Source organism: Moschus berezovskii, chromosome 8 (assembly GCF_049115385.1).
Source record: "Moschus berezovskii isolate FMDL1 chromosome 8, NW_MosBer_1.0, whole genome shotgun sequence".
Classification (NCBI taxonomy): domain Eukaryota; kingdom Metazoa; phylum Chordata; class Mammalia; order Artiodactyla; family Moschidae; genus Moschus; species Moschus berezovskii.
The window spans coordinates 102,354,440-102,379,915 of record NC_142467.1 but is presented as its reverse complement, the minus strand read 5'-3'; the positions used below and the strand labels follow the sequence as shown (position 1 = coordinate 102,379,915).

Here is a 25,476-nt window from a genome sequence, read left to right as displayed (position 1 = left end):
AATAAACATCTAATTTTTAGAAAACAATTAACAAATATTTTATGTGAGGGAATAAATGACAGTTCTTAACTTGCAATAAAGAAGGACACTCTTAAATTTTGGACAAATGTTACAAGTCAACAAGTGTGATTACATATCAAAGGAACACTTCTTTCTTGTTGAAGAAAAAAAGCAGTTTTATGAGAATTAAAGGACTTTGTGCTCACCACAAATTAATCTTTTAAGGATTAAAGGAACTTAGTCCTAACAGTTCCCTTAGTCTCAGGGTTTGGAAAAAAATTAATTTAGGATTAGGCTACAACTGTCCTGATTAGACCTCTGAAAAACAGACAAGATCAAGCACAAGGAGTAATAAAGACTGGATTTACTTGACTTTGAAGCTGATCTCTTGGGATCAGAGACTCATTAGGAAAGTATTTCTTTCATTTTATTACAGTGGCCCAGAGAGAAATCATATATGGAGAGGTAAAACTAACTGGGGGGAAATATGCCTAATGAATAGGTCTAGCTATTAATATCTCCCTTGCTGAGGTCCCTTAGTGTTTGCATCCATAAGCTGGACTGGACACAGAGTTGCTTTTAGAGTCAAAAGTCTGGATCAGGGGCCAATGCTTTACTACACTCTGCTGTCTTGTCTGATGATAGCTTCAGTCTTCATCATCAGCCACCCAGTGACTCAGATTCCACAAGAGACCTCCTTCTAAGAAACTTCATCTAGGTAAGTCTTAGAGCAGAGGAATTACTTCAGGAAAGATTCAGAGTATATGAAACCTGAGAACTTTCACCTGAATTCAGCTAAGAACCTAAACAGCCTAGCCCAGAGGTGAGAGAATACTGTGTTTATATTCTTGGTTAACTAACAATGTACAGTTTATTTATTTAATCTGCTAATAATAATGGGTTTTTTTGAATCTGCAATGCAAGTTGACAATTAAGTGATGGGAATGAAGGTCTAGTTCAATGACAATGTAAAATAAGTGAGATAACATATTTCCAGTAAAATTAAAATATATATGAGTTTTGCTGTTCAGCAGAATAAGAACAAACATAGTATTATATGTGGAGGCCTATGCAGCAATTTGAATATTTTTTAAATTTAAGCATATTCTGTATTCACTTAAAAAGCATCTAAGTCAAAGGAGGTAGATATTACCTGCAACATCAGTTTGTGAGACATCTATTTCACAATATCTTCTCTTATGCTATGTGCTCACATGAAAAAAAATGCATCTAATAAATCTGAAGAAGAATACTGAATACTTTGTCTTTGCAGTTATTTCATTACTGATGAGTCCATATATGTTGATTTGGGGGAGATTTTTACATATTTTTTCTATTATAAGTTGAATGTGAAAGTTTTTTTCACAGTTTATATACAGGCACCTGAGTTTTTAAATATTGTTTTTGTTCCATATTTTCAGCAAAAATTGATTTTTTGCACTAACTGCTCTTTGACATTAATTTATATATATATAAATTTATTAATTTTATATATTATATATATTATATATTATAATATAATGTAAAATATATTAATTTATATATATAAATCAACTTATATATATATATGTATATACATGTGTGTGTGTGTGTGTGTGTGTGTGCTAACATATGGTCTATACTATTTCCCAGCACAAAATTTTCTAAAACTTAAGTCACAGTGCCTATAAGATGTTAATCTCAGGTTAAATAGTATTAAAGTACCTAAATTTTTTAAAATAGTTGACAGATACTTTATATGAGAGCATAAATGACAGCTCTTAATTTTTTTTAATTTATTTATTTTAATTGGAGGCTAATTACTTTACATTATTGTATTGGTTTGCCATACATTGACATGACTCTGCCCTGGGTGTACATGTGTTCCCCATCTTGAACCCCCCTCCCACCTCCCTCCCCATCCCATCCCTCTGATTCATCCCAGTACACCAGCCCCGAGCATCCTGTATCATGCATCGAACCTGGACTGGCGATTAGTTTCACATATGATAATATGCATGTTTCAATAAAGGAAGACATTTCTAAATTTTTGAACAAATGTTTTAAGAAGCAAAAAAATGTGGTGCCCATGATTACATAATATGTATATGTTTTAGGAGGGGATCTGTGAAAATATATGCATTTTGAGTGGTTCAGTCAATCAGTTCAGTCACTAGTCATGTCTGACTCTTTGTGACCCCATGGACTACCCCACGCCAGGTTTCCTGTCCATCACCAACTCCCAGAGCTTGCTTTATTAAGTGGTTGGTTCTATTATTTAATCATGTCATGTCATCCCATGTTATATTTTACATATTTGGAAATTTTTTCTGTATCCTCGGTAGTAATAACAGTCCTTTATATGTAGCATGTTCTTATTTCACATCTGCATTTCCTTAATGGTAGTTTTTTTGCCTTTATGCTTAGATTTGTTTTTAAAAATAGAAGTCATTTTCTCCCCTCTTGTGGAAGGCTTTTTTTTTTCATTCAATTAACTACTGCTTCTTTTTCATAAGCATTTTGGAATATTTTTATTGTTATATTGATAGAAAGTAAAACTTTAGATACTATCTATTTTTTTGCTTTTCAAGTATTGTGTTTTTACATTTTCCATTAATAGGCCTTTGCCGTTTTGAACTATAATTAAAGACCCATAATAATACAATTAAAATTTTATATGTCTTATTTCATATCAATCTTATTAAATATCATTTAATACAATTAATTGAAACCACTAGTCTTCACATGGTTTTATTTTTCTTTGCATCATTTTTGTTTTGTGAATTGTCATTGCCTCAATATTTTTCTATATAAACGCACACACTTTAAAACACAAAACTGAAAAAAATATGAGGCTTCTGTTCATTTGAATATTAAATCATAATAGAAAAATTTGTTGTAATCGTATAAATTCATAAATGTGATATACTGTCCTCAGAGATAAATCATATGTTAAAAGGATATATTATCTTGGCCTCTGTAGGATTTTATGCAATATGACATGGAGAAGCCTCTTCATGTTGGACTAGCAACAGAATCAGGTCTAGACTGTGCCCATCACTATTGTAAATACTGCTGCTATGAACATTGGAGTACACTGTCTTTTTCAAATATGGTTTTCTCAGGGCATATGCCCAGTAGTGGGATTGCTGGGTCATCTGGTGATGTTATTCTTAGTTTTTAAGCAATCTTCATACTGTTTCCCATCACAATATTATAAAGCAATTATACTCCAATTAAAAAAACTTTAAAAAATAAAAATAAACAAAAATAGAGAAACTTCTCATACTGCCATAAATTTCAGATATTTTGACTATGTAGAGAAGAAGGCATGCCTTTTACATTGTTTTACATGCCTTTTACATTGCATATTGTAGTATATGCCAATACAGAAATAAACTCATATGTACATACACAGACTGATATACTAACATACATACAAGGGACTGAACAAAGAGAACCTTGATGTGATTTTGTCTGTATCCCTACTCTGGGGGATGCTCTTTGATAAGTTATTTTGTGTTGTATTTAATCTATTATATTTAATTCTAGCATTTCCCTGCCTCTGTTCATCCTTTCATCATCTTTCAGCCTTGGCAATTTTGTGGGACCATAATCTTTCAAGTTCAAGTAATATATATTTATTCATCTACCATTTCCAACTAAGTCTGGTGTGGGTGGGGTCAGAATGGCTGTGAGTAAGTGTAGCATCATTACATGTGTCAAGATATTCACAACATAGAAAAATAACAAGGCATTAGAAGTACACATTGATGCCTCATACAATTAAATTAAGTGTATGAGGAAATGTCATTTTCTTTTAGAATTATTAATTTAAAAAAAATGGTTCTTGAGAGAGCTTCCTCAAGCAATGTGAAAGCATAGATGGAGTTTTTGAAGACAAAGGAGGCATGAACATTTCCAAGTAAGAAAGTGAATGAGACTCAAAAAAAGGGAAGAAGTATTATAGTGACTCTGAGCATTAAAACTTTCACATCTGGTGAAACAGTCAAGTTCAATGTTTACTAGATCTATGTGGTCAAGAGCAGCGCAATGTGAATGTGAAGTTTATAGAAAGCACACAGGGTGAGCATCCTTTTAAGCTACAGAATTTTGGCTTCATTCTCCAGTGGTGATTCACTATTCTGAATTATGTGTTTATTCATTTTGCTCATTTTCCTATTTCATTCAGTAAACTATCTTTGCATCATAAGGACATCAGTCCTTTGTCTTTTGAATAAATTGATATTTTGCTGCTTTACGGGTTATTCTGGGCATCACGGGGCTTCTTTTGTGGCCTGATGGTAAGAAATCCTCCCGCAAAGCAGGAGATGCAGGAAACACTGGTTCAATCCGTGGGTGGGGCAGATCCCCAGAGAAGGAAATGGCAACCCACTCCAGTATTCTGGAAAATCCCATGGACGGGGCTATAACAGAAGTTGCAGTACTCCCCAAACTAAAGAAGCTTTCTCCTCATCTCCTTCTCTCAGAGACCACCTGAGTTTATTAGGCCATTTTTCTCCCTCATGTATATTTCTTTCCTACAACTATGCTTTTTGAACTTTTTTAAATGTTTCATCAAATAATGAGAGAAAATAGTCATATTAAAATGGAGAGCCATGTGTCACTGTCCATAGAAAACTTAATAACTGGAATTTGGGTACTACTTTCCCATAATTGAGGGTATAGATGATCTGGTTTTGACAGCTCACCTTGTATTATTTCTGTTCTAATTTTGCAACTGAAGTTGAGAAGATGCTGTGTGTGTTTGTGTGTGTGTGTGTGTTGTGAGGTATGAGAGTCCTTATGGCAAGAGTATCTGAACTCATATATGCAAATTATTCTCCTTAAAATACAGACACCAGAGAGTAACATGGAAACTTACGTTGCCATACGTAAAAGAGATAGCCAATGGAAATTTGCTATATGACTCAGAGAACTCAAACAAGGCCTCTGTAACAATCTAGAGGGGGAGGATGGTGAGGGAGATGGGAGGGAGGTTCAAGAAGGAGGGGACATATGTATACTAATGGCATCATGTTATTTGGCAGTTAACAACAAAATTCTGTAAAGCAATTACACTTCAATGAAAATAAATACAAAACAGAATGATGGAAATCATAAGATTAGAGCAAAAATATATTAAATAAAATCAACAAATTAAAATATATATATGCAGACACAAGAAAGTTACCATAATACTAAAATTAAGAGTGAAATTAATTCCTATGCTCAGAATTTCTTGGGAATAAAATTTATAAAGTGCAAGAACAACATGTGAATGATTACTCCCTGTATCTTCATTCCTTAGCACTCTGTCCTATTTCTCATCACTCTCCTTCTTGGTCATTCCCCTTGACACACAAACTTCCACTTGAGCCTTGACTATCAGAAACAATGGCCTTCCTCAGGGTCTTTGCACTGGCCATTTCTCCTGCCAGGCCCACATTTCCTGAGATAACCTTAACACCCCAGACCTTCTTCCTTGATATCTCTGTTCAAATGTTATATTGTTTGCCAGCCTAGCTGAACACCCAGTAAAAAATAACACCTCATCTACTACTTACTATATACCTTCTCTAACTTTTCTCCATTTGAAATTTTGTTCTAATTCTACTTGTCTACATTCTTTCTCCAGCATTGGACTATAGGGACTTGTGTCTCTTAGCACACCCTATTTATTCAGGAGATGGTGAGTACTCAATATATAGCCTCAATGCTTTGTCAGAATCCCTCATTCAAAGTTTACAATACATGACTACTTGGTGAAAAGACAGAGATGAACAGGAATTTGTAATCAGAGGATGCGCCAAAGGGGAAAAGTTTCACACCAAAACTGTAGGTGTTGATTTCTTGACTGCAAAATGTAAGTTGTACCATTTCAATTATTCAAGTAAGGTCCATTTTTGTTAAATCAGTCTTATTATTTTTATTGCTAGGTAGTGCCCTCCACTACATGGAATCAGGAAACGATACACAAATCTCAGAATTTCTTCTTCTGGGATTTTCAGAGGAACCAGAACTGCAGCCCCTCATATTTGGGCTTTTCCTCTCCATGTACCTGATCACTGTGTTTGGAAACCTGCTCATCTTCCTGGCTGTGAGCTCAGACCCCCAACTCCACACCCCCATGTACTTCTTCCTCTCTAACCTTTCCTCTGTAGACATCTGCTTCACCTCCGTCACCATTCCAAAGATGCTGTGGAACATCCAGAGGCAGAGCAAAGGTATAAGTTACGTGGGTTGTATTAGCCAGATACACTTTTTCCTACTCTTCGCAGGGTTGGATAACTTTCTCCTGACTGTGATGGCCTATGACCGCTACCTGGCCATATGTCACCCTCTGCACTATACAGTCATGATGAACCCCCGGCTCTGTGGACTGCTGGTTCTGGTGTCCTGGGCAATGAGTGCTCTGAATTCCCTGTTACAAAGTTTAATGATGCTGCGGTTGTCCTTCTGCACAGGCTTGGAAATCCCTCACTTTTTCTGTGAACTCAATCAGGTTGTCCGATGTGCCTGTTCTGACACCTTTCTTAATGACACAGTAATATATTTTGCAGCTGCAATCCTGGGTGGTGGTGCATTCACTGGAATCATTTATTCATACTCTAAAATAATCTCCTGCATACGAAGAATTTCATCAACTCAGGGGAAATATAAAGCATTTTCCACCTGTGCATCTCACCTCTCGGTTGTTGCTTTATTTTATTGTACAGTCCTCTCAGTGTACCTTAGCCCTGCTTCTACCCACAGCTCACAGTCAAATATAACAGCTTCAGTGATGTATACAGTGGTCACACCCATGCTGAACCCTTTCATCTACAGTCTACGGAATAAAGACATAAAGAGGGCTCTGAGAAGATTCATTGGGATGGCATCTCTAAAATGCCAACTTACCTCTGGTTGAAGAAGTGTAAATGATTGCCAGGCTAAAAAAACTGGAGCAAGAAATCATTATTTTTTGACCAGATTGTAGGTGTAGATTATGCTTTTTCTATTATTTCCTGGTTTTTCCTTTGCTTTGACTTCAACTATCTACATTTAAGAGATTCAATTTTTTAAGATTTCCACTCTAACATATAAAATATTTTTTCTGCTTTCACACAGAGAATAATAAATGATCATGATATCTGGCTATTAGTCATTTATTAATGATATATACAGGTGCAGATTAGCTGGCATTAATGGTGGAAGTTAGATTGGGGGAAAAAATAGATAAGGACTATTTTCCAAGCAGAGGAAGTGCCCAGGGATTTATAAAACTTAGAAATTCAAATCCACCACAAGTAGAAGAAAAACTAGTTCTTTCTTAATGAGAAAAGGAAACAAAATCTAGCAGACATGCAGGACCATACCTATGGAGAATAATGGTTGCCAACAAACTGAGTGCATCAACTAGGTAAGAATGGGCTAATTTGAAGTAATTGACAGGACAAGGAGTAGAATTGTGATGGATGCCTGATCAAAAGTGTGTGGTCTTGGTGGGAAAGAAATGAAACTGGGAGGTGACTAATGAATTGAGAATGAAAGGAAGACTTGAAAGCCCTGAATTTTTGCTGAGCAGATGGTTGGATGGCATCACCAACTCAATGTACGTACGTTTGAGCAAAATGACCTTCCTTTCAAAATCTTTCCATATACTAGGATTGTAATGCCTGCTTCCTGATTCCTTCCTTTCCTGATTTCTTTTCTTCCCACCATTCTCCTGTTTGTTTGGTTTTTTAACCCTGCAATGACTATTTCTTGTCTTCTGTATCTTCATACCTTAAACATCATCTTCCCCCATCCTTATGTAAACTGATACCCTTGACTCCTAACTCACTGAGAAATCGGAAGAACTTAGAAACAATTTTCCAAAGGGATGCACCTCCATAACAATCCACCCACCAACTCTATCACTAAAATCTGCCTTCCTACCTGTCACTTTAAACACTGCTGCTATGAAAGCCAGTATATATATATATATAATCTCATCAGCTCAAGGGAAGTATAAAGCATTTTCCACCAATGCATCTCACCTCTCAATTGTCTCCTTATTCTTTTGTACAAGCCTAGAAGTGTACCTTAGCTCTGCTGCTACCCGCAGCTCAAGTATACTGCCTTGGTGATGCACACTCTGGTCACACCCATGCAGAAACCTTTCATCTACAGTCTGAGAAACAAAGACATAAAGCGGGCTCTGAAAAGACTCTTTGTGATGTTGAGTCCAAAAAAGCCAATTATAAAGGATTTGGAGAGACGCCCATGACTACAGGGCTCAAAGTTTGAGAGTCAGTAGTTGTGATTCTTTAATCAGATTGTAGATGTAGAAGTTGCCTTTTTATTTGTTTCCTGGAATTTTTAGTTTTTTCAGCTGCTCTGTACAATGTAATTACCTCATTATTAATGAAAATATTCAAAGGCTTTCTCTTCTTTTTCTTTCCTCCTGTGTCCCTTCTTTTTCTTCAAACTTTGGTATGAAATGTTGAAAATTCCCATGTATCTCATAGAACTGCCTTAACTTATTAAGAATCATTTCTTCTTAAATGACAAATATCACCCAATATAATATGTCTTCAGTTTTACTAAAAAGACTGGTCATGAGTTACCCCTTTATTGGGAAAAAAACCTAAGCTTGGAAACTTGGTTGTGTTTATAGCACTACAGAGAGGAAAAACCTGAGACTACAGTTTTTTATGTCTATGTCCATTGTTCCTTTTAATATCACTTCCTGAATTGGTGTTCCTGATAATGAGGACTTTAACATGCCAGTGTCTTTTTTTATATATGAAAGGCCATTGAGTTTTATTCTCCTAAATAGTATTCTGTTCTCTTAGCAGGCTCTATATCCACATTGACTACCATAGTTACTGGAAAAAACTGATTATCAAATACATGTCTGACAGTTTCAGTCTACACAGAAACAGAAACCTCAATAAATAGATTGACTTAATATGACCTTCAGGTCAGAGAAGACATTGAAAATAATGAAACAAAGTTTAAATTATACTTTGTAATATCATGCATGTCATTCATTTTCAAACTATACATCTACTCAATAAATTAAGGAAAACCTCCTTACCCATAGGTAGAGACAGTAAGAAATAGAGGTATTAGCATAATACATAGGAAGCAGAGAATACTGAGAAGGGACAATACAAGAATTTCACAAACTAATAAACAGGCAATTCATCTCCTAGACTATATGCCGAGACATTCACAATATCCATAGTTTTATACATTTATGAATGAAATTTACATACTACAAATGAATGTATGTTTCAGGGTCTTTATTTCAGATTCAGTTGTAATTTGTTGTCTAGATAGTTCATTAAAGTTTAAAAGTATGTTTTTAAATTGTAAGAAAATTTTAAAAAATAGTATGGGATATCGGTGTCAATGCATAAGATGATTTCTTCATTGAGGTGAAGGACTGATGAAACTGTTTTATATTTTCTTATTGAATCATCTTATTCTTCCTGATTGAAAACTTGAAGTGATGCCTACAACCATTATTTCCCATTGTTCTACCCAAAAAACCTAATTCATTCTAAATACTGTCATAAAAAAAATGAGCAGTAAGTGATATTATCCACTTCATATCTCCCATATGATACAATAGAATTACTTCAGTTTTCATGATCAAGATTCATGAAAGAACTTAAATTTCTGCCTACTCAAATGGTTCAGGGTCAACAGTTTTTGTGTACAAATATGTATGTCCTTGCAAGCTCTCCTTGGTATCTGGAGAGGAATATCAATCAAGTCACTTTTTAATGCAGTTCTGTAGGCTATCAGGATGCTCAAGTGGTCTAAGGTATCAGACTCAAGCTAATGCAATTTTATGAAGAAAAAAAAAAAAAAAAACTTGAGTAACAAAGTAATCTGTAATCTCCAAATGTCAGAACATGGTCTAACCTGGGGACAATAATCCAAAAAAGAGGGGATATGTGTATGCATAACTGATTCACTTTGCTGCACACCTAAAACTAACACAATATTGTAAATTAACTATATTCCAATAAAACATTTTTTAAAAAGAAACAGTAGATTACTATTGCCCACTTCATTCACTTTATTACATTTTTTAGTGGGCTGCATTATCAGCCATCCTAAAATAAAATGGTAAAACGTAATGTGCGTGCATGCTAAGTCACTTCAGTCATGTCTGACTCTTTGCGACCCCATGGACTATAGCGCACCAGGCTCCTCTGTACATGGAATTCTCCAGGCAAGAATACTGGAGTGAGTTGCCATGTCCTCCTCCAGGGCATCTTCCTGGCCCAGGGATTGAACTGGTGTCTCTTATGTCTCCTGCATTTGCAGGCAAGTGCTTTACTACTAGCACCACCTGGGAAGCCCCAAAACATAATGTATTTGTTATTTAATGGGATAGGATGGTATGGAATTTTTCCAAGCTCTGTTAATTTCCTCATGAGCCTGTAATTAGCTGTCTATCTCTACATAGGGTTTCTTTTTTTTTTTTTTAGGATTTATTTATTTATTTGCATTACAATAGTTTAATATGAACAATCAGAACTAATTAACAGTATAACAATATTTTACAACTGAAATAATTAAAATAAACTATAAAATTACTATATAAAACAGGTCTGATCTAGCTTATTTACTTTCTATAATCTCTTCAGTGCTGCAAAACCATTTATTTCTTTTTTTTTTTTCATGTTTTAATAAACACTTCGTCTTTTTGTATTGCCTTCTTTTTCATCACAATAATAGAAATATAACACCATATATCACTGTAAAACACATTTCCACATAAATGCTGATAAGCACAAAATATTTTTCGTCATTTACATTTTAACTGTAATAATATATGGCAGGATTAAAGCTGCATCCATCATGTGTCTAACTAACCTTGCTGTAATGAATTTTTAAATGTAATGGTTTCTGTCGCAAAGTAAAATTGTACATAATGTCTAGTGACACAGTACGCTGGTGGATGGGTGGTTTTGGAAAATGGAAATGCAACTTCATTTTTAATTAAATTTATAAACTTCACCACCTCCACCTCCAGCCAGCTTCCCAACCCTCCCTCCCACCACCATTATTTATTTATTTATTATTTTTTTTTAAATGAGGCTTTTAATTAATGTTTGACAGAGCTGATTCAGGTTGAATAGACTAAATTTCTTTAAACAAACTTACTTATATTCCAGAGTCCTTTAAAAACTTAATAGCATTTATACATTGAAGGTATTTGATTTTCTTGTAACTAGCACTTCAAATGCAACAAGCATTTGAAGCAACAAGCATTTGACCCAACAAGTAAAACTTTCTACAGTTCATAACTTTTACAAATAAAATAAATTAAATGTACAGTGAATAAGTTCTCTGAAATATTTCAATATTTCTGCAGGTTTAGTAACATCATAAAATACATTCCAACTAAAATTCACAAATCTAAAAACCTGTTAGGCATTTTTAGGCGTTTTAAGTTGGAAATGAAGACCAATGTTACATCGTAATATGCCAATTACAAATAGTACTTCAAATAGCAAATACTACAGTTTGTCCCAAACTTTAAAAACTATTCATGAACTCAACACTGAACTATTGATGGCTATGAGAATTGTTTCCTAGCCTTTTTGAAAATTTCAACCCATTTACGTTTAAGGTAATTATTGATAAGTACGATCCCGTAGCCATTTCCTTTATTGCTTTGGGTTCAAGTTTATACACTCTTTCTGTGTTTCCTGTCTATAGAAGATCCTTTAGCATTTGTTGGAGAGCTGGTTTGGTGATGCTGAATTCCCTCAGCTTTTGCTTGTCTGTAAAGCTTTTGATTTCTCCTTCATATTTGAATGAGATCCTTGCTGGGTATAGTAATCTGGGCTGTAGGGTATTTTTTTTCATCACTTTAAGTAGGTCTTGCCACTCCCTTCTGGCCTGAAGAGTTTCTGTTGAAAGATCAGCTGTTATCCTTATGGGAATCCCCTTATGTGTTATTTGCTGCTTTTAATATTTGTTCTTTGTGTTTGATCTTTGTTAATTTGATTAATATGTGTCTTGGAGTATTTCGCCTTGGGTTTATCCTGTTGGGGACTCTCTGGGTTTCTTGGACTTGGGCGATTATTTCTTTCCCTATTTTAGGGAAGTTTTCAACTATTTTCTCCTCAAGTATTCTCTCATGGTCTTTCTTTTTGTCTTCTTCTTCTGGGACTCCTATGATTCGAATGTTGGAGCGTTTAACATTGTCCCAGAGGTCTCTAATATTGTCCTCATTTCTTTTAATTCATTTTTCTTTTTTCCTCTCTGTTTCATTTATTTCTACAATTCTATCTTCTAGTTCGCTAATCCTGTCTTCTGCCTCTGTTATTCTATTGTTTGTTCCCTCCAGAGTGTTTCTGATCTCATCTATTGCATTATTCATTGTATATTGACTCTTTTTTATTTCTTCTAAGTCCTTATTAAATCTTTCTTCCATCTTTTCAATCCTTTCCTCCAGGTTATTTATCTGTAACTCCATTTTGCTTTCAAGATTTTGAATCATTTTCACCATCAAAATTTGAAATTATTTATCAGGTAAATTCCCTATATCTTCTTCTTTTGTTTGTGTTGGTGGGCAATTATCTTGTTCCTTTACTTGCTGGGTATTTCTCTGCCTCTTCATCTTGCTTATATTGCTTTGCTTGGGGTGGCCTTTCCCTCTTCTTGCAGTTTGTGGAGTTCTCTTTATTATGTAGTTTCTTCGCTGTGTGTGGGGTTGGACGGGTGACTTGTCCGGGTTCCCTGGTTAGGGAAGCATGTGTTGGTGTTCTGGTGGGTGGAGCTGGATTTCTTCTCTCTCCTTTAGAAGACAATGGGCTGCTTTTCTGGGAGCCTGATGACCTCTGCCAGTATTCAGAAGTTGTTTTGTGGACTTTACTCCGCATTCAAATGTTCTTTTGATGAATTTGTGGGGGAGAAAGTGGTCTCGCCGTCTTATCCCTCCGCCATCTTGTTCCTTCCTCCCCAGAACACTGGATTCTTATATTCCACTTGGTCGTGGAGTATCTCTTCCCAGCTGCTCCAGCAAGGTGCAGCCGCTGTACCTTACCTTGGACGAGGGGTATCTCCTCAAGGCTGCCCCTCCTGCTTTGAATGTGGATCAGCTCCTCTCGGCCCTCCGGTGCCCAAGCAGCCACCGCCTCCTGGACGTGGTACAGCTCCTCTCGGCCACCGCCCTAACCCTGGGCACGGGGTAGCTCCTCTCAGCCACGATTCTGCACATGGTCGGTTGCGCCGGAGCCGGGCGTCTCTCACGTCTGCACCGCCGGAGCCGGGCGTCTCTCGCGTCTGGGCCGCCGGAGCCAGGCGTCTCTCGCGTCTGCGCCACCGGAGCCGGGCGTCTCTCCTACATAGGGTTTCTAAGGCTCATCTGGGCCTGGCTATAGTGCTCTTCCATCTTAAACTAAATTATAGTCAGTTCGTTCATTTCTATATCTAATTAATCTAGTTTACAGGAAAAAATGATTTTATCATATGTGCATTTTCTTAATTTATTCCACAGCTCCTATGGTCATACATAACACTTTGCTTTCTTCCAAGTTAGAAGACATATCATCCACACTTGTTCAGTGTGGCTCAGCTACCTGTATTCAATCTGACCCTGAGTCATGCATACTTAGATTTTTTCCCCTTTAACTGATTAGAGCATGCCATGCGATAAACTGAAGAAGGAAATGGCAAGCCACTCCAGTACTCTTGCCTGGAAAATCCCATGGACGGAGGAGCCTGGTAGGCTGCAGTCCAGGGGGTCATGAAGAGTCATACATGACTGAGCGACTTCACTTTCACTTTTCACTTTCATGCATTGGAGAAGAAAATGGCAACCCACTCCAGTGTTCTTGCCTGGAGAATCACAGGGACGGGGGAGCCTTGGTGGGCTGCCATCTATGGGGTTGCACAGAGTCGGACACGACTGAAGCGACTTAGCAGCAGCAGCAGCAGTAATAGAGGAAGTAGAGAGACTTTCCCAGGGTGACATCAAAACAAGATGGCAGTGTAGGAAATCCTATGCCTATCCCCTCCCAGGAGCATCAAATTGAAGAACTATTCATTCACCAGAACACTTTCATACAAGCAAAGCATTTCAGGTGAGGCATTACAGCACCTTGATAAAGGAAACTGCTTTTTTAAAGATGTATTGAATAGAATAGAAACCTACAAGTGGGGGAAAGACACGTAAAGGAAGTATTTGACTTCACTTCATACTTCAGTGCCATGTGTTTAATAGTGTCAGGCTAGAACCCACTCCAGTGTTCTTGCCTGGAGAATCCCAGGGACGGGGGAGCCTGGTGGGCTTCCGGCTATGGGGTCACACAGAGTCGGACACGACTGAAGTGACTTAGCAGCAGCAGCAGCAGCCCTTGTGGTCTAGACCTCAAGTCAGTTCCTGCAAACACAAGATCTGAACTTGCTGCAGCACCAGGCTATTCCTCATGCTTTCAGCATCCATGGAAGCTCCAGCAGACAGTCCATGCAGTCTCCTTTAGACACAGGCTTGTGGCTCATCTAAGCATCATGCTGGCCCCTGAGACCCAACATTCAGGCTTGACATGGAACCAATCCAGCATATGGGCCCCATTCTCTAGGAAATCTCATTCAAACTAAAGACCTCAATCTTCACCAGAATAAAACCAATCTCTACGGATTGAAATGTCAAGCCCATAGCAGGGGTCACTGGCACCTGGTTGGCAACTTTGGACCAAAATTTCATTACTGATCATAGAACTACATGTCATGCTCACCACCACAGACTCAAGCACCTTGTCTCCTCTGGTGATTTTAAGATCCAGCCCTTGCTTGTATGGTGTCAGACATTGGACAGACCACAGGGACCCGAGAATTAGGCAACTTGATTACTCAGACCCCAAACCTGCCCACCCAAGGACTCCAGAAACACTTCCACCTGTGGACATCATCAAGGAACTCACTCAGTATCTTTTGTAGGATGACTGCAGAAGGACTTGGGCTACTATCATGAAGAAATTTTTTAAAATCTGTTTTCAGATTTTACTGTTTTCTACAGTGGATGCACCAATTTACATTCCCACTAACAGTATAAAGAGGGTTCCCTTTCCTCCAGACCCTCTCCAGAATTTGTTATTAGCTGATTTTTAAAGATGACATTTCTGACCAGTTTGATGTTGTACCTCATTATTGTTTTGATTTGCATTTCTCTAATACTTAGAGATGATGAGCATCTTTTCATGGCCATCCACATGTGGAGACATGTGTAATTATGTCTTCTGTGCATTCCTCAATTTAGTTTTTTATTTAATTTGCATGTGTTTGAAATGAATCCCTTGTTGGTCACATCATTTGCAAATATTTTATCCTTGTCCATAGGCTATCTTTTCTATTTATTTATAATTGCCTTTGGAAGCAAAAGCTTATAAGTTTGATTAAGTCACATTGGATTATTTTTGCTTTTATATCTATTGTCTTGGAAGACTGACCTAAGAAAACATTAATACAATTTATGTTGGAAAATGTTTTGCCTGTGATCTCTTTTAGAAAGTTCGTGGTGTCTTCACTTATATTTAAGTCTCTAAGCCATTTTGAGTTTATTTTTGTGTATAGTGTGAAGCTATGCTCTTGCTTCATTGATTTACATGTGGTTGTTCCAGATATCTCAATCCCACTTGCCAAAGAGACTGTCTGTTTCCCACTGTTTCCTTTTTCAAAATTTAAGTGTCCATAGGTCTGTGGGTTTATTTCTGGGCTCTCTTTTGTGTTATACTGATCCATATGTCTAATTTTTGCCAATAGCACAGTTTTGATAACTATAGCTTTATAGTATTGTCTGAATGTGGGAGGGTTTTGCCTTCTGCTTTGTTCTTTTGTCCTCAGGATTACTTTGTCAACTGTGGGTCTTTCATGGTTCCATATATATTGTTGGATTATTTTTTCTAGTTCTATGAGAAATGTCATGGGTATTTTGATAGGGATTACCTTAAAATTGTAGATTGCTTTGGGTAGTATGGCCATTTAACAATATTAATTCTTCCATTCCAAGAGCATGAATAACTTTCAATTTCTTTGAACCATTTTTGTTGTTCAGTTACCTAGTCATGTTTGACTCTTCATGACCCAGGAACTGCAGCACTCCAGGTTTCCCTGTCCCTCACCATCTCTGGTTGTTTGCTCAAGTTCATGTCCATTAAATTAGTGATGCTGTCCAACCATCTCATTCTCTGTCACCCTCTTCTCCTCCTGCCTACAATCTTTGCCAACATCAGGGTCTTTTCCAATATTGAATCATTTTAAATTTGCTTTCTTAATGTTTTGGAGTTTTCAGTATATAAGTCTTTTGCCTCTTTGGTGAGGTATTTTCCTGAGTATTTTTTAGATTCAATTTTAAATGAAATTGCTTGTTTACATTCCTTTTCTGAGATTTCATTGTTAGTGTAAAGAAATGTGACTGATTTACGTATGCTAATTTTGTATCCTGCTACCTTGATGAATCTGTTCATCAGTTCTACTAGGTTTTGTATGGAATATTTAGAGTTTCCCATGTATATAGAGCATCATGTTATCTGTGTTTAATGACAACATTACCTCTTCCTTGAAAATCTGAATACATTTTACTTCTTTTTTTTTTTTTGTCTTCCAGTTCTACATTAAAGAGAAATGGTGAGAGTGTGAATCATAGTCTTAGTCTAGATTCTAGTGGAAAGTCATTCAGCTTTTCAATGTTGAGGATTATATTAGTTTTGCAATTATCATAAGTATTATCACTTGCACCTTTCTGAATGACATAGTGATGTATACTTCAGCTGGAGTACTAGGTGGGGGTCCCTTCATTGGAATATTTTGCTCTTACTCTAAAATAGTTTCCTCCATAAGAGGAGTCTCAACAGCTCAGGGGAGGGATAGAGCATTTTCGCCTGTGCATCTCACCTCTCAATTTTTGCCTAATTTTATGGTACGTCCTAGGAGTGTATCTTAGCCCTGCTGATACCCACTGCTTACAGTCAAGTTTAGCCGCCTCAGTGATGTACACTGCAGTCACACCCATGCTGAACCCCTTCATCTACAGTCTGTAAAATAAAGACATAAAGGGGTTTCTGAAAGATTCATTTGGATGGTTTCTACAAAAAGACCAACTATTCTTGGACTGAAGAAGAACCCGTGATTGCAGGGCTCAAATCAATGGAGCCTGAAACTACCTTTATTGAATCAAATTATGGAAGTAGAAATTTATCTTTCTATTGTGTCTTGAAATTTCCATTTCCGTGACTTCAAGTTTTCTCTACACTTAAGTAACTCAATTTATCAACTTTTCTGCTCTGATATCCATACAGTTTTTCCATTTGTCTATTCCTCTGCTTCCACAGAGCTTTCCCCAAACTTACACCAAATAGTTGCAAAGTTCTGGTTCTTGAGAATATGGATGTCTTTTTTTTTTTTTTTTTTGTAGTTTAATCTTAAGAATAATCTCCTCTCAGATGAAATATTATCCCAAGTTTTTTTTTTCTTTTGTTTCACTAAGAATTGGAGAAGGAAATAGCGACCCACTCCAGTGTTCTTGCCTGGAGAATCCCAGGGACTGGGGAGCCTGGTGGGCTGCTGTCTATGGGGTCGCACAGAGTTGGACACGACTGAAGCGACTTAGCAGCAGCAGCAGCAGCACTAAGAATAGTCATGAGTTGTATTACTCATATGGAATAACTCTACTTGGCACCTTCTCTGTGAAATGTATGTAACTCACCTTATTAGGCTTCTTTTTCTGTCTCATATATAGATAGTTTACCATTTATTTTCCTATTTTACAAAGTTTTCCCCAATCTTGTATCAGAAATACTTGGAACTTCCTGTTTTCTTCCCCCATAGGGCAGTGTGAATGTCTTACGAATAATTTCTTCTCAAATTATATTTATCATCCCAAGTTTTTTTTCCCTTTGTATACTGGAGTTATTAGTTGTATTTCTCATGTGAATAAAAACTACACTTGAAAACCCAGACAATGTATATTTTATAACAGAGGAAAATCTGAGACCACAGTTTGCCACATTTGCATACATCATTTATTTATATACAAAATTACCTTAACTGCTCTTCCTGATCATGTAGAGTTTGACTAATAATGTGCCTTATAGATGGGTTTCCCAGGTGGCACTAGTGGTAAAGAACCTGCCTGCCAATGCAGGAGCTGCCCCTTCAATCCCTGGGTCAGGAAGATATGTTGGAGAAGGGAATGGCAACCTACCCCATTATTCTTGCTTGATGAATCCCATGGACAGAGAAGCTTGGTGGGCTACAGTCCATAGGGTCTGAAAGAGTCAGACACTACTGAAGCGACTTAGCATGCATGTTCACGCATGCTTTATAGGTGGTGACTGAGTTTTATTCTCCTCCTTAACATCTTGGTTTTTTTTTTTATTCAGTCATGTCCACGTACCTACCATAGCGACTGGCAAAATGTTTATCAAATATACATCTCCTTGTGAAGTCTACACAGAAACACAAATTTGAATAGATAGGTTGACTTAATATGGTCTTTTAGTCAAGGAAGACCTTAACTACATATGATGAAGCAAAATTTTAAATTATACTTTATATTCAGTTCAGTTCAGTCGCTCAGTCGTGTCCGACTCTTTTCGACCCCATGAATCACAGCAGGCCAGATCTTCCTGTCCATCACCAACTCCCGGAGTTCACTCAAACTCATGTCCATCGAGTCGGTGATGCCATCCAGACATCTCATTCTCTGTTGTCCCATGAAGTGATGGGACCAGATGTCATGATCTTTGTTTTCTGAATGTTGAGCTTCAAGCCAACCCTTTCACTCTCCTCTTTCACTTTCATCAAGAGGCTTTTTAGTTCCTCTTCAGTTTCTGCCATAAGGGTGGTGTCATCTGCATATCTGAGGTTATTGATATTTTTCCCAGCAATCTTGATTCCAGCTTGTGCTTCTTCCAGCCCAGCGTTCCTCATGATGTACTCTGCATATAAGTTAAATAAGCAGGGTGACAATATACAACCTTGACGTACTCCTTTTCCTATTTGGAACCAGTCTGTAGTTCCATGTCCAGTTCTAACTGTTGCTTCCTGACCTGCATACAGGTTCTCAATACTTTATATTACTAAGCAATAAATTTCATTTTCATGCTGTATTGAAGTGTGGAAGACTGGTGCCCGGGCAAAAGGTTTTGTTGTTGTTGTTGTTGTTTCTTTTTTTGGTTTGTTCCATTTGGATGTAGAATTATTGGAAATATTTATTTTTATTATTGAATTAGCTTTTTTCTGCTTAAAAATGTACATTTCTCCCTACAAATGTGAATCGTCTACTGATCTTAATGAAATAACTCCTCCTTCATAAATTTTGTCATATTCGCTAAAAGAATATTTTTCTTGGTTAGTCTAGCTAAGGTTTTGTCAATTTTATCTTTTCAAAGAACCAGCTCACTTTTTAAAAAAATATTTGATATTGCTTTCCTTACCATCATTATATTTATCTCTGATTCAATCTTTGTTTCCTTTCTTCTTCTAGTTTTGGGCTCAGTTTCTTCTTCCTTTTCTAATACCTAGTCATAATTTTTCTTTTATTTTACTAACAGTAGTAATCAAAATAGCATAGTGCTGGCATAATAAGAGACATGTTAAGACCAGTCTACCACAGTGGAGAGCCTGGAAGTAAACCCATGCAGACATGATCTCTTAATATTTGACAAACCAGCCAGGAATACTCAGTGGAGAAAAGACTGTCTCTTTAATAAATTGTCCTGCGAAAACTGGGTATTCACACTTAGAAAGATGAAACTAGACTCTACTTATACCTCTCACAGTTCTACTGTCTCAGCAATTTCAATTATACAACACAGTATTTTCAACTATGTTAATCATGCTGTTTATGAGATCTTCAACCTTATTATCTCATATCTAAAAATTTGGACTCTCTTGCCAATCACTCCTCAATCCCCGGGCCCAGCACCTTACAACAGTCATTCTGCTTTTCTTCTATATGTTCATTTTTTATATTAAACACAAGCGATATCATATAATTTTTATCTTTTTCTGATTTACTTCATTTAGCATAATGCTTTCAAGGTCCATCCATATTGTTGCAAATGACAAGGTTTCCTTCTATTTAAAGTTAAAGTCCCTTGTCTATTTCTACCACATTTGGTCTATTTATCTGTCAACAGTTTGTCTCCATACAATGACTGTAGTGAATGAATGTAGGCATGCAGATAGGCCTTTAAGATAATGTTTTTCACTTCTTTTGAATATATCCTAGAAGTGGGATTGCTGTATTATATTGTAGTTCTATTTTAATATCTTGAAGAGCTTCCATAGTTTTGCAAGATGGCTGTACTAGTTTACTATCCCACCAACAGTACTAAAGTGTTTCCTTTTCTCCACATCTTCTCCAGTATTTATTAGCTCTTGAATTTTCAATAAAATACATTCTAACTGGTGTGAAATTATATCCCAGCATAGTTTTGATATACATTTACTTGAATAGTCATGGTAATTGGCCACCTTTTAATGTATTTGCTGGACAACTGTATATCTTTGTCCTTTGGAAAAATGGAAAAATGAAAAAAATGTCCAAAGGAAAAATGTTCTTTGCCCTTCTTTTTCTTCCAGTATTATTTAGATATAATTGACGTGTAGCACTGTGTAAACCGGGGGCTTAGGCTGTAAAGAATTTGCCTGCAATGCAGGAGACCCGGGTTCAATCCCTGGGCAGGGGAGATACTCTGGGGAAGGAGATGACAACCCACTCTGGTTTTCTTGCTTGGAAAATCACATGGATAGAGGAGTTTGGCAAGCTACAGTCCATGGGGTCACAAAGAGCTGGACATGACTGAGTGACTAACACTTTAATGCTGTACATATAAGGTAGTAGTCAGTCAGCTTTGCTTTATCATATTAGACAAATCCTGAAAGGTGTCTATGGCTCTGACCCGTGCTAGGCTGCATGCATATCTTCATTCTAGGAGTCATGCCAATGGATCAGCTCCTATGTGGGAGGTGCTCTTTCTTGTGATAGAGAGGGACAGTAATAGAAAGGGTGGACTTTCCCAAAGCTTCTTTGAGCTTCTCCTTTGGCACTAAGCACCCCATGTCTGGGGCTTCCCTGGTGGCTCAGAAGTTAAAGTATCTGCCTGCAATGCGGGAGACCTGGGTTAGATCCCTGGGTCAGGAAGATCCCCTGGAGAAGGAAATGGCAACCCACTCCAGTATTCTTGCCTGGAGAATCCCATGGACGGAGAAGCCTTGTGGGCTACAGTCCATGGGGTCGCAAAGAGTCAGACACGACTGAGCGACTTAACTAACCCCATGTCTTCCCTCATTCTATCCACCAAAGTATGCGACATTTCCAAGTCAAAGCCAGTCAGTGGGGACATACACTCCTCCCACCTGAGGCACATTCAAGACTCAAAGCAATGGGTCAGGACCTCCTAAGAGTATGAAGTAAGAGTAAACCAATACTTGTGAAGAATTTAAAAAGTCCACCTGGGGAAGAAACAACCACACAAAGAGTCTATACTTCTATAAGCAGCAAATGTGTATCAATTATATGCTATAGACTTGCAACAAATGAAGATAAGAAGAGTTGGGGAAAGGTATGATTTAAGAAAAAGCAGTTTTACACACATACTTAGTAAGGTATTTGTTGCTGTTTAGTCTCTAAATCCTGTCCAACTCTTTGTGATCACATGGACTGTAGCCCACCAGTCTCCTCTCTCCATGGGACTTCCCAGGTAAGAATACTGTAGTGGGTTGACATTTCCTACTGCTGGGGATCTTCCCAACCCAGGATGGAACTTGCGTCTTCTGCATTGCAGGTGGATTCTTTACTGCTGAAACACCAGGAAAGCCCTAGTCGATCATAGAAACATGGCAAAATCGATTGAGAGAGTAAAAATTCTCCCTGAGGCTATATAGAGCCAATATGAGGGTGTCACAGTTTATGTCCTGTGTAGAACAATTGTGATGTGTGTCCTCACAATCACTCTGCTTCCTGTGTGGGGCCCTCGGAGAAGATATGCCTTCAAGATCACATCTCACTGTCTCCCAAGAGCAGTCATCCTGGACTCATTTCTAATCAGTAAATTCTCTGGGAGTACAAATGATCTTAGTAATTTTGGAACTTGGACAAAATCATAACAGGTGCTACGGATTGAGCATCTGTTTGTGCCATGCAATTTCCTGTGACTCTAAAATATCATCAACTTCTCACACCAGCTCCTTAGGTGGAAATTCCCCAGTTTATAAATAAGGAAATAAAGGTTAAAAGTTTATTTCCTGTCAAGAGGGAAATATTCAAGAAGCACATGTAAACTTAGGTATGCAGATAGTAAATGACTGGATCCAACATCTGACCACATTTCATCAGACCTGAGGTGGGAAGGAAGAATCCTAATGGAGAAAATCTAAAATACCTACACCTGATGTAATACTGGTCTACAGTCTTGATACTCACCAGAGTGGTCCACAGAACAGGACCTGACCTGCAACATCAACAACATCTGGGAGCTTGTTAGAAATACTGAAACTCTAGAACACTCTAGTCTTGTCAAATCAGAGTCTGTATTTGAAAAATATTCCCTAGTTATTCACACACACATTTGATGTTGGGAGAAGTGCTTATTGAGTGAACAATGTTTCTCAGCCTCACCATATTGACATTGTGATAGGTAATTCTTTGTCTTAGGGGACGTCCTGTGCATTTTAGTTCTGCTAAACTGTATTCCTGGCCTCAGCACACTTTGTTTCAGTTGCGCTTCCCCAGATCTGACAATCAAATATTTCTCCAGATATTTCCAAGTGTTCTCTGGAGCCAAAATCATCTCTGATTGAGAACCACTGACCCAGAGCAAAAGAACTAGGAAATAGTCTGTGTTGTAAGCAAAGCACATGCCTTCAGTTCAGTTCAGTTCAGTCGCTCAGTCGTGTCCGACTCTTTGCGACCCCATGAATCACAGCACACCAGGCCTCCCTGTCACTCACAACTCCCGGAGTTCACTCAAACTCATGTCCATCGAGTCGGTGATGCCATCCAGACATCTCATTCTCTGTCGTCCCCTTCTCCTCCTGCCCCCAACCTTTCCCAGCATCAGAGTCTTTTCCAGTGAGTCAACTTGTCGCATGAGGTGGCTAAAGTATTGGAGTTTCAGCTTTAGCATAAGTCCTTCCAATGAACACCAAGGATTGATCTCCTTTAGAATGGACTGGTTGGATCTCCTTGCAGTCCAAGGGACTCTCAAGAGTCTTCTCCAGCACCACAGTTCAAAAGCATCAATTCTTCGGCAATCAGCTTTCTTCACAGTCCAACTCTCACATCCATACATGACCACTGGAAAAACCATAGCCTTGACTAGATGGACCTTTGTACTCAGTTCATAACGTTGAGCCAATCACCTCACAATTCTGAAAATTTAGAAGAAGTTTCAAAATTGTACAGTCCTCATAGGATGGCCTGTTGTAAAATTTAAATGAGATAATACATATATGATTCTAAGCTCTGCCTACAGTGTTTCAAAAAATCTAAGTGTATCTCTTATAATTACCAAACATTTTATAAGTAAAGGATGAAAAAACAGTTTAACACTTCTATTAAAAATATAAAATCCCTAATTGATGTGAGGAAAGCATTATGAATCCAAGGGTTATTTTACCCATGATTTTATAGCAAAGGGACATACTTCTCTCCCTTATTGAAGAAATAATGCTAATTTTCTGGATTTATCAAGAGCTGCCTTCTCACCATAAACCAGTGCCTTCAAGACCCAAGATACCAAGTCAAGACAGGTTCCTCAGGCTTAGACTTGGAGGAAATTATGACTGAAGTTTGTAAGAACATTTTAGTGTCAGACCTCTGGAAGCCAGGAGAGAATCTGGAGTAGTAATAAGAACTGAATACACTTAACTTCTAACCTGGTCCCTTGGGATCAGCAAATCGGGGGGGGGGGGGGGAGGCGGGGGAATTCATTCTGTCCAGACAAGTTCCCCTGAGGAAATCATGTGACCAAGGTTGGAGTAACAAGGGAAAATATGCTGAGCAGGTATAATGAGCAGGTTTCAGAAACTATAAGGAGCTACGACAGTCTCCACTGCTGCAATGTCTGAGCAGTTCCACCTTGAGACAGAGTGGGCATGGTTTTTGCATTTGCACCCCCAAGTCCTGTTCTGCTTCACTCCTTCCTGCTCTCTTGTTGGAAGACAGACCTTCAGTCTCCATCATCAAGCATCCAGGGAGGAATTTGGATTTCCACATAAAGACCTTCCTCTCAGCTATCCCAGCCGGGTGAGTAAAAGACTCCAGTGGGCACTGCAGGAGAAAGTTAGAGAGAGTGAAACCTGTGAAACCTATGAACATTTACCTGACGTCATTTGAAAAGACAAACAGCTGACCTGGAACATAGAGGTCTCCATGACTGTTTGTTTGATTGACTAATTTATAATAAATTTATTTAATATCTTAAAAAAACAAATGTCTATCAGATTCAGCAAGTCAAGGATTGATGTTGACAGTTATGGGATGGGAAAGAAAATCTAGTTGGATGAGACTCAAGAACAAATGGGGAGGGGGGGTTGTTCAGTTGCTCAGCAGTGTCCGACTCTGCAACCCCAGCATGCCAGGCTTCCTTGTCCTTCACTGTCTCCCGGAGTTTACACAAACTCATGTCCAACTCACGAATTGGTAATGCCATCTCAGCTGTCTAATCCTCTGTCATCCCCTTTCCCCCTGCCTTCAATCTTTCCCAGAAGTTTTGCTGTTTAAGGGAGTAGGAAAATAAACTATTAGATTAGGAATGGTTTGCAGTGAAATGAGGACATTTCATTTATTTGTTTTAATTTTTAAGATGGGGTATACTTGAGCAACTTCTATATTTATTAGGATCCCATGTGGCATAGTGGTAAAGGATCCACCTGCCAATGCAGGAGACAAGAGACACAGGTTTGATTCCTGGGTCAGGAAGATTCCCCTGGAGAATCTTCCCTTGGAAAATTCACTCTGGTATTCTTGCCTGGGAAATCCCATGGATAGAGGAGACTGGCGGCTTCAGTCCATTGGGTTACGAAGATTCAGTCATGACTGAGCATGCACTGAGCACACACAGATCAATGGAGTAGTTATTGCCTTGTAACCACAGTTGTTGAGATACACATTTCACAGAAGCTCCACTCACCCTGCATATTCACTTGATAAAGAAATTGCATTTAATATATAAACAGGCATATGTTAAAGGGATTAACTTTGCAATTAGTTCACTAGCTGAGAGATTGAACATAGTTTTAGGTTTATTAGCCATTTACTTTCTCTACTGCTAATCGTCTATGTAAGCTTCTTATTTTGTATACTGGTGTCTGAGTGATTTTACTCCTTTTTTTGTTGTTGTATTATTTCCTTTATAAATCATTTCATCACCAACTCAGAAAATGTCAGGAATGGCACTCCAACATGTGGAAGAAGGAGAGAATTAGACATATTTTTAGTACTTTGAAAATTCTTACTGCTGAAAATAGTGATACATGTAGTGTTTCTCTCCC

The 25,476-nt window shown here is 37.8% G+C and overlaps 1 protein-coding gene across 1 annotated transcript; it reads left to right on the top strand.

The window, feature by feature from the left end:
• Positions 1-5,905: 5,905 nt before the first annotated feature.
• Positions 5,906-6,889, top strand: LOC129559383 (olfactory receptor 7A10-like). Its single transcript, XM_055431051.2, has one exon. The coding sequence runs from the start codon at positions 5,936-5,938 to the stop codon at positions 6,887-6,889; it is 954 nt and encodes a 317-aa protein (XP_055287026.2). The 5' UTR covers positions 5,906-5,935.
• The last annotated feature ends 18,587 nt before the right edge of the window (positions 6,890-25,476 follow it).

What these genes read in the sequence shown, in the direction of transcription:
- LOC129559383 (XM_055431051.2), top strand. Translation starts at nt 5,936, where the DNA reads ATGGAATCAGGAAACGATACACAAATCTCAGAATTTCTTCTTCTGGGA.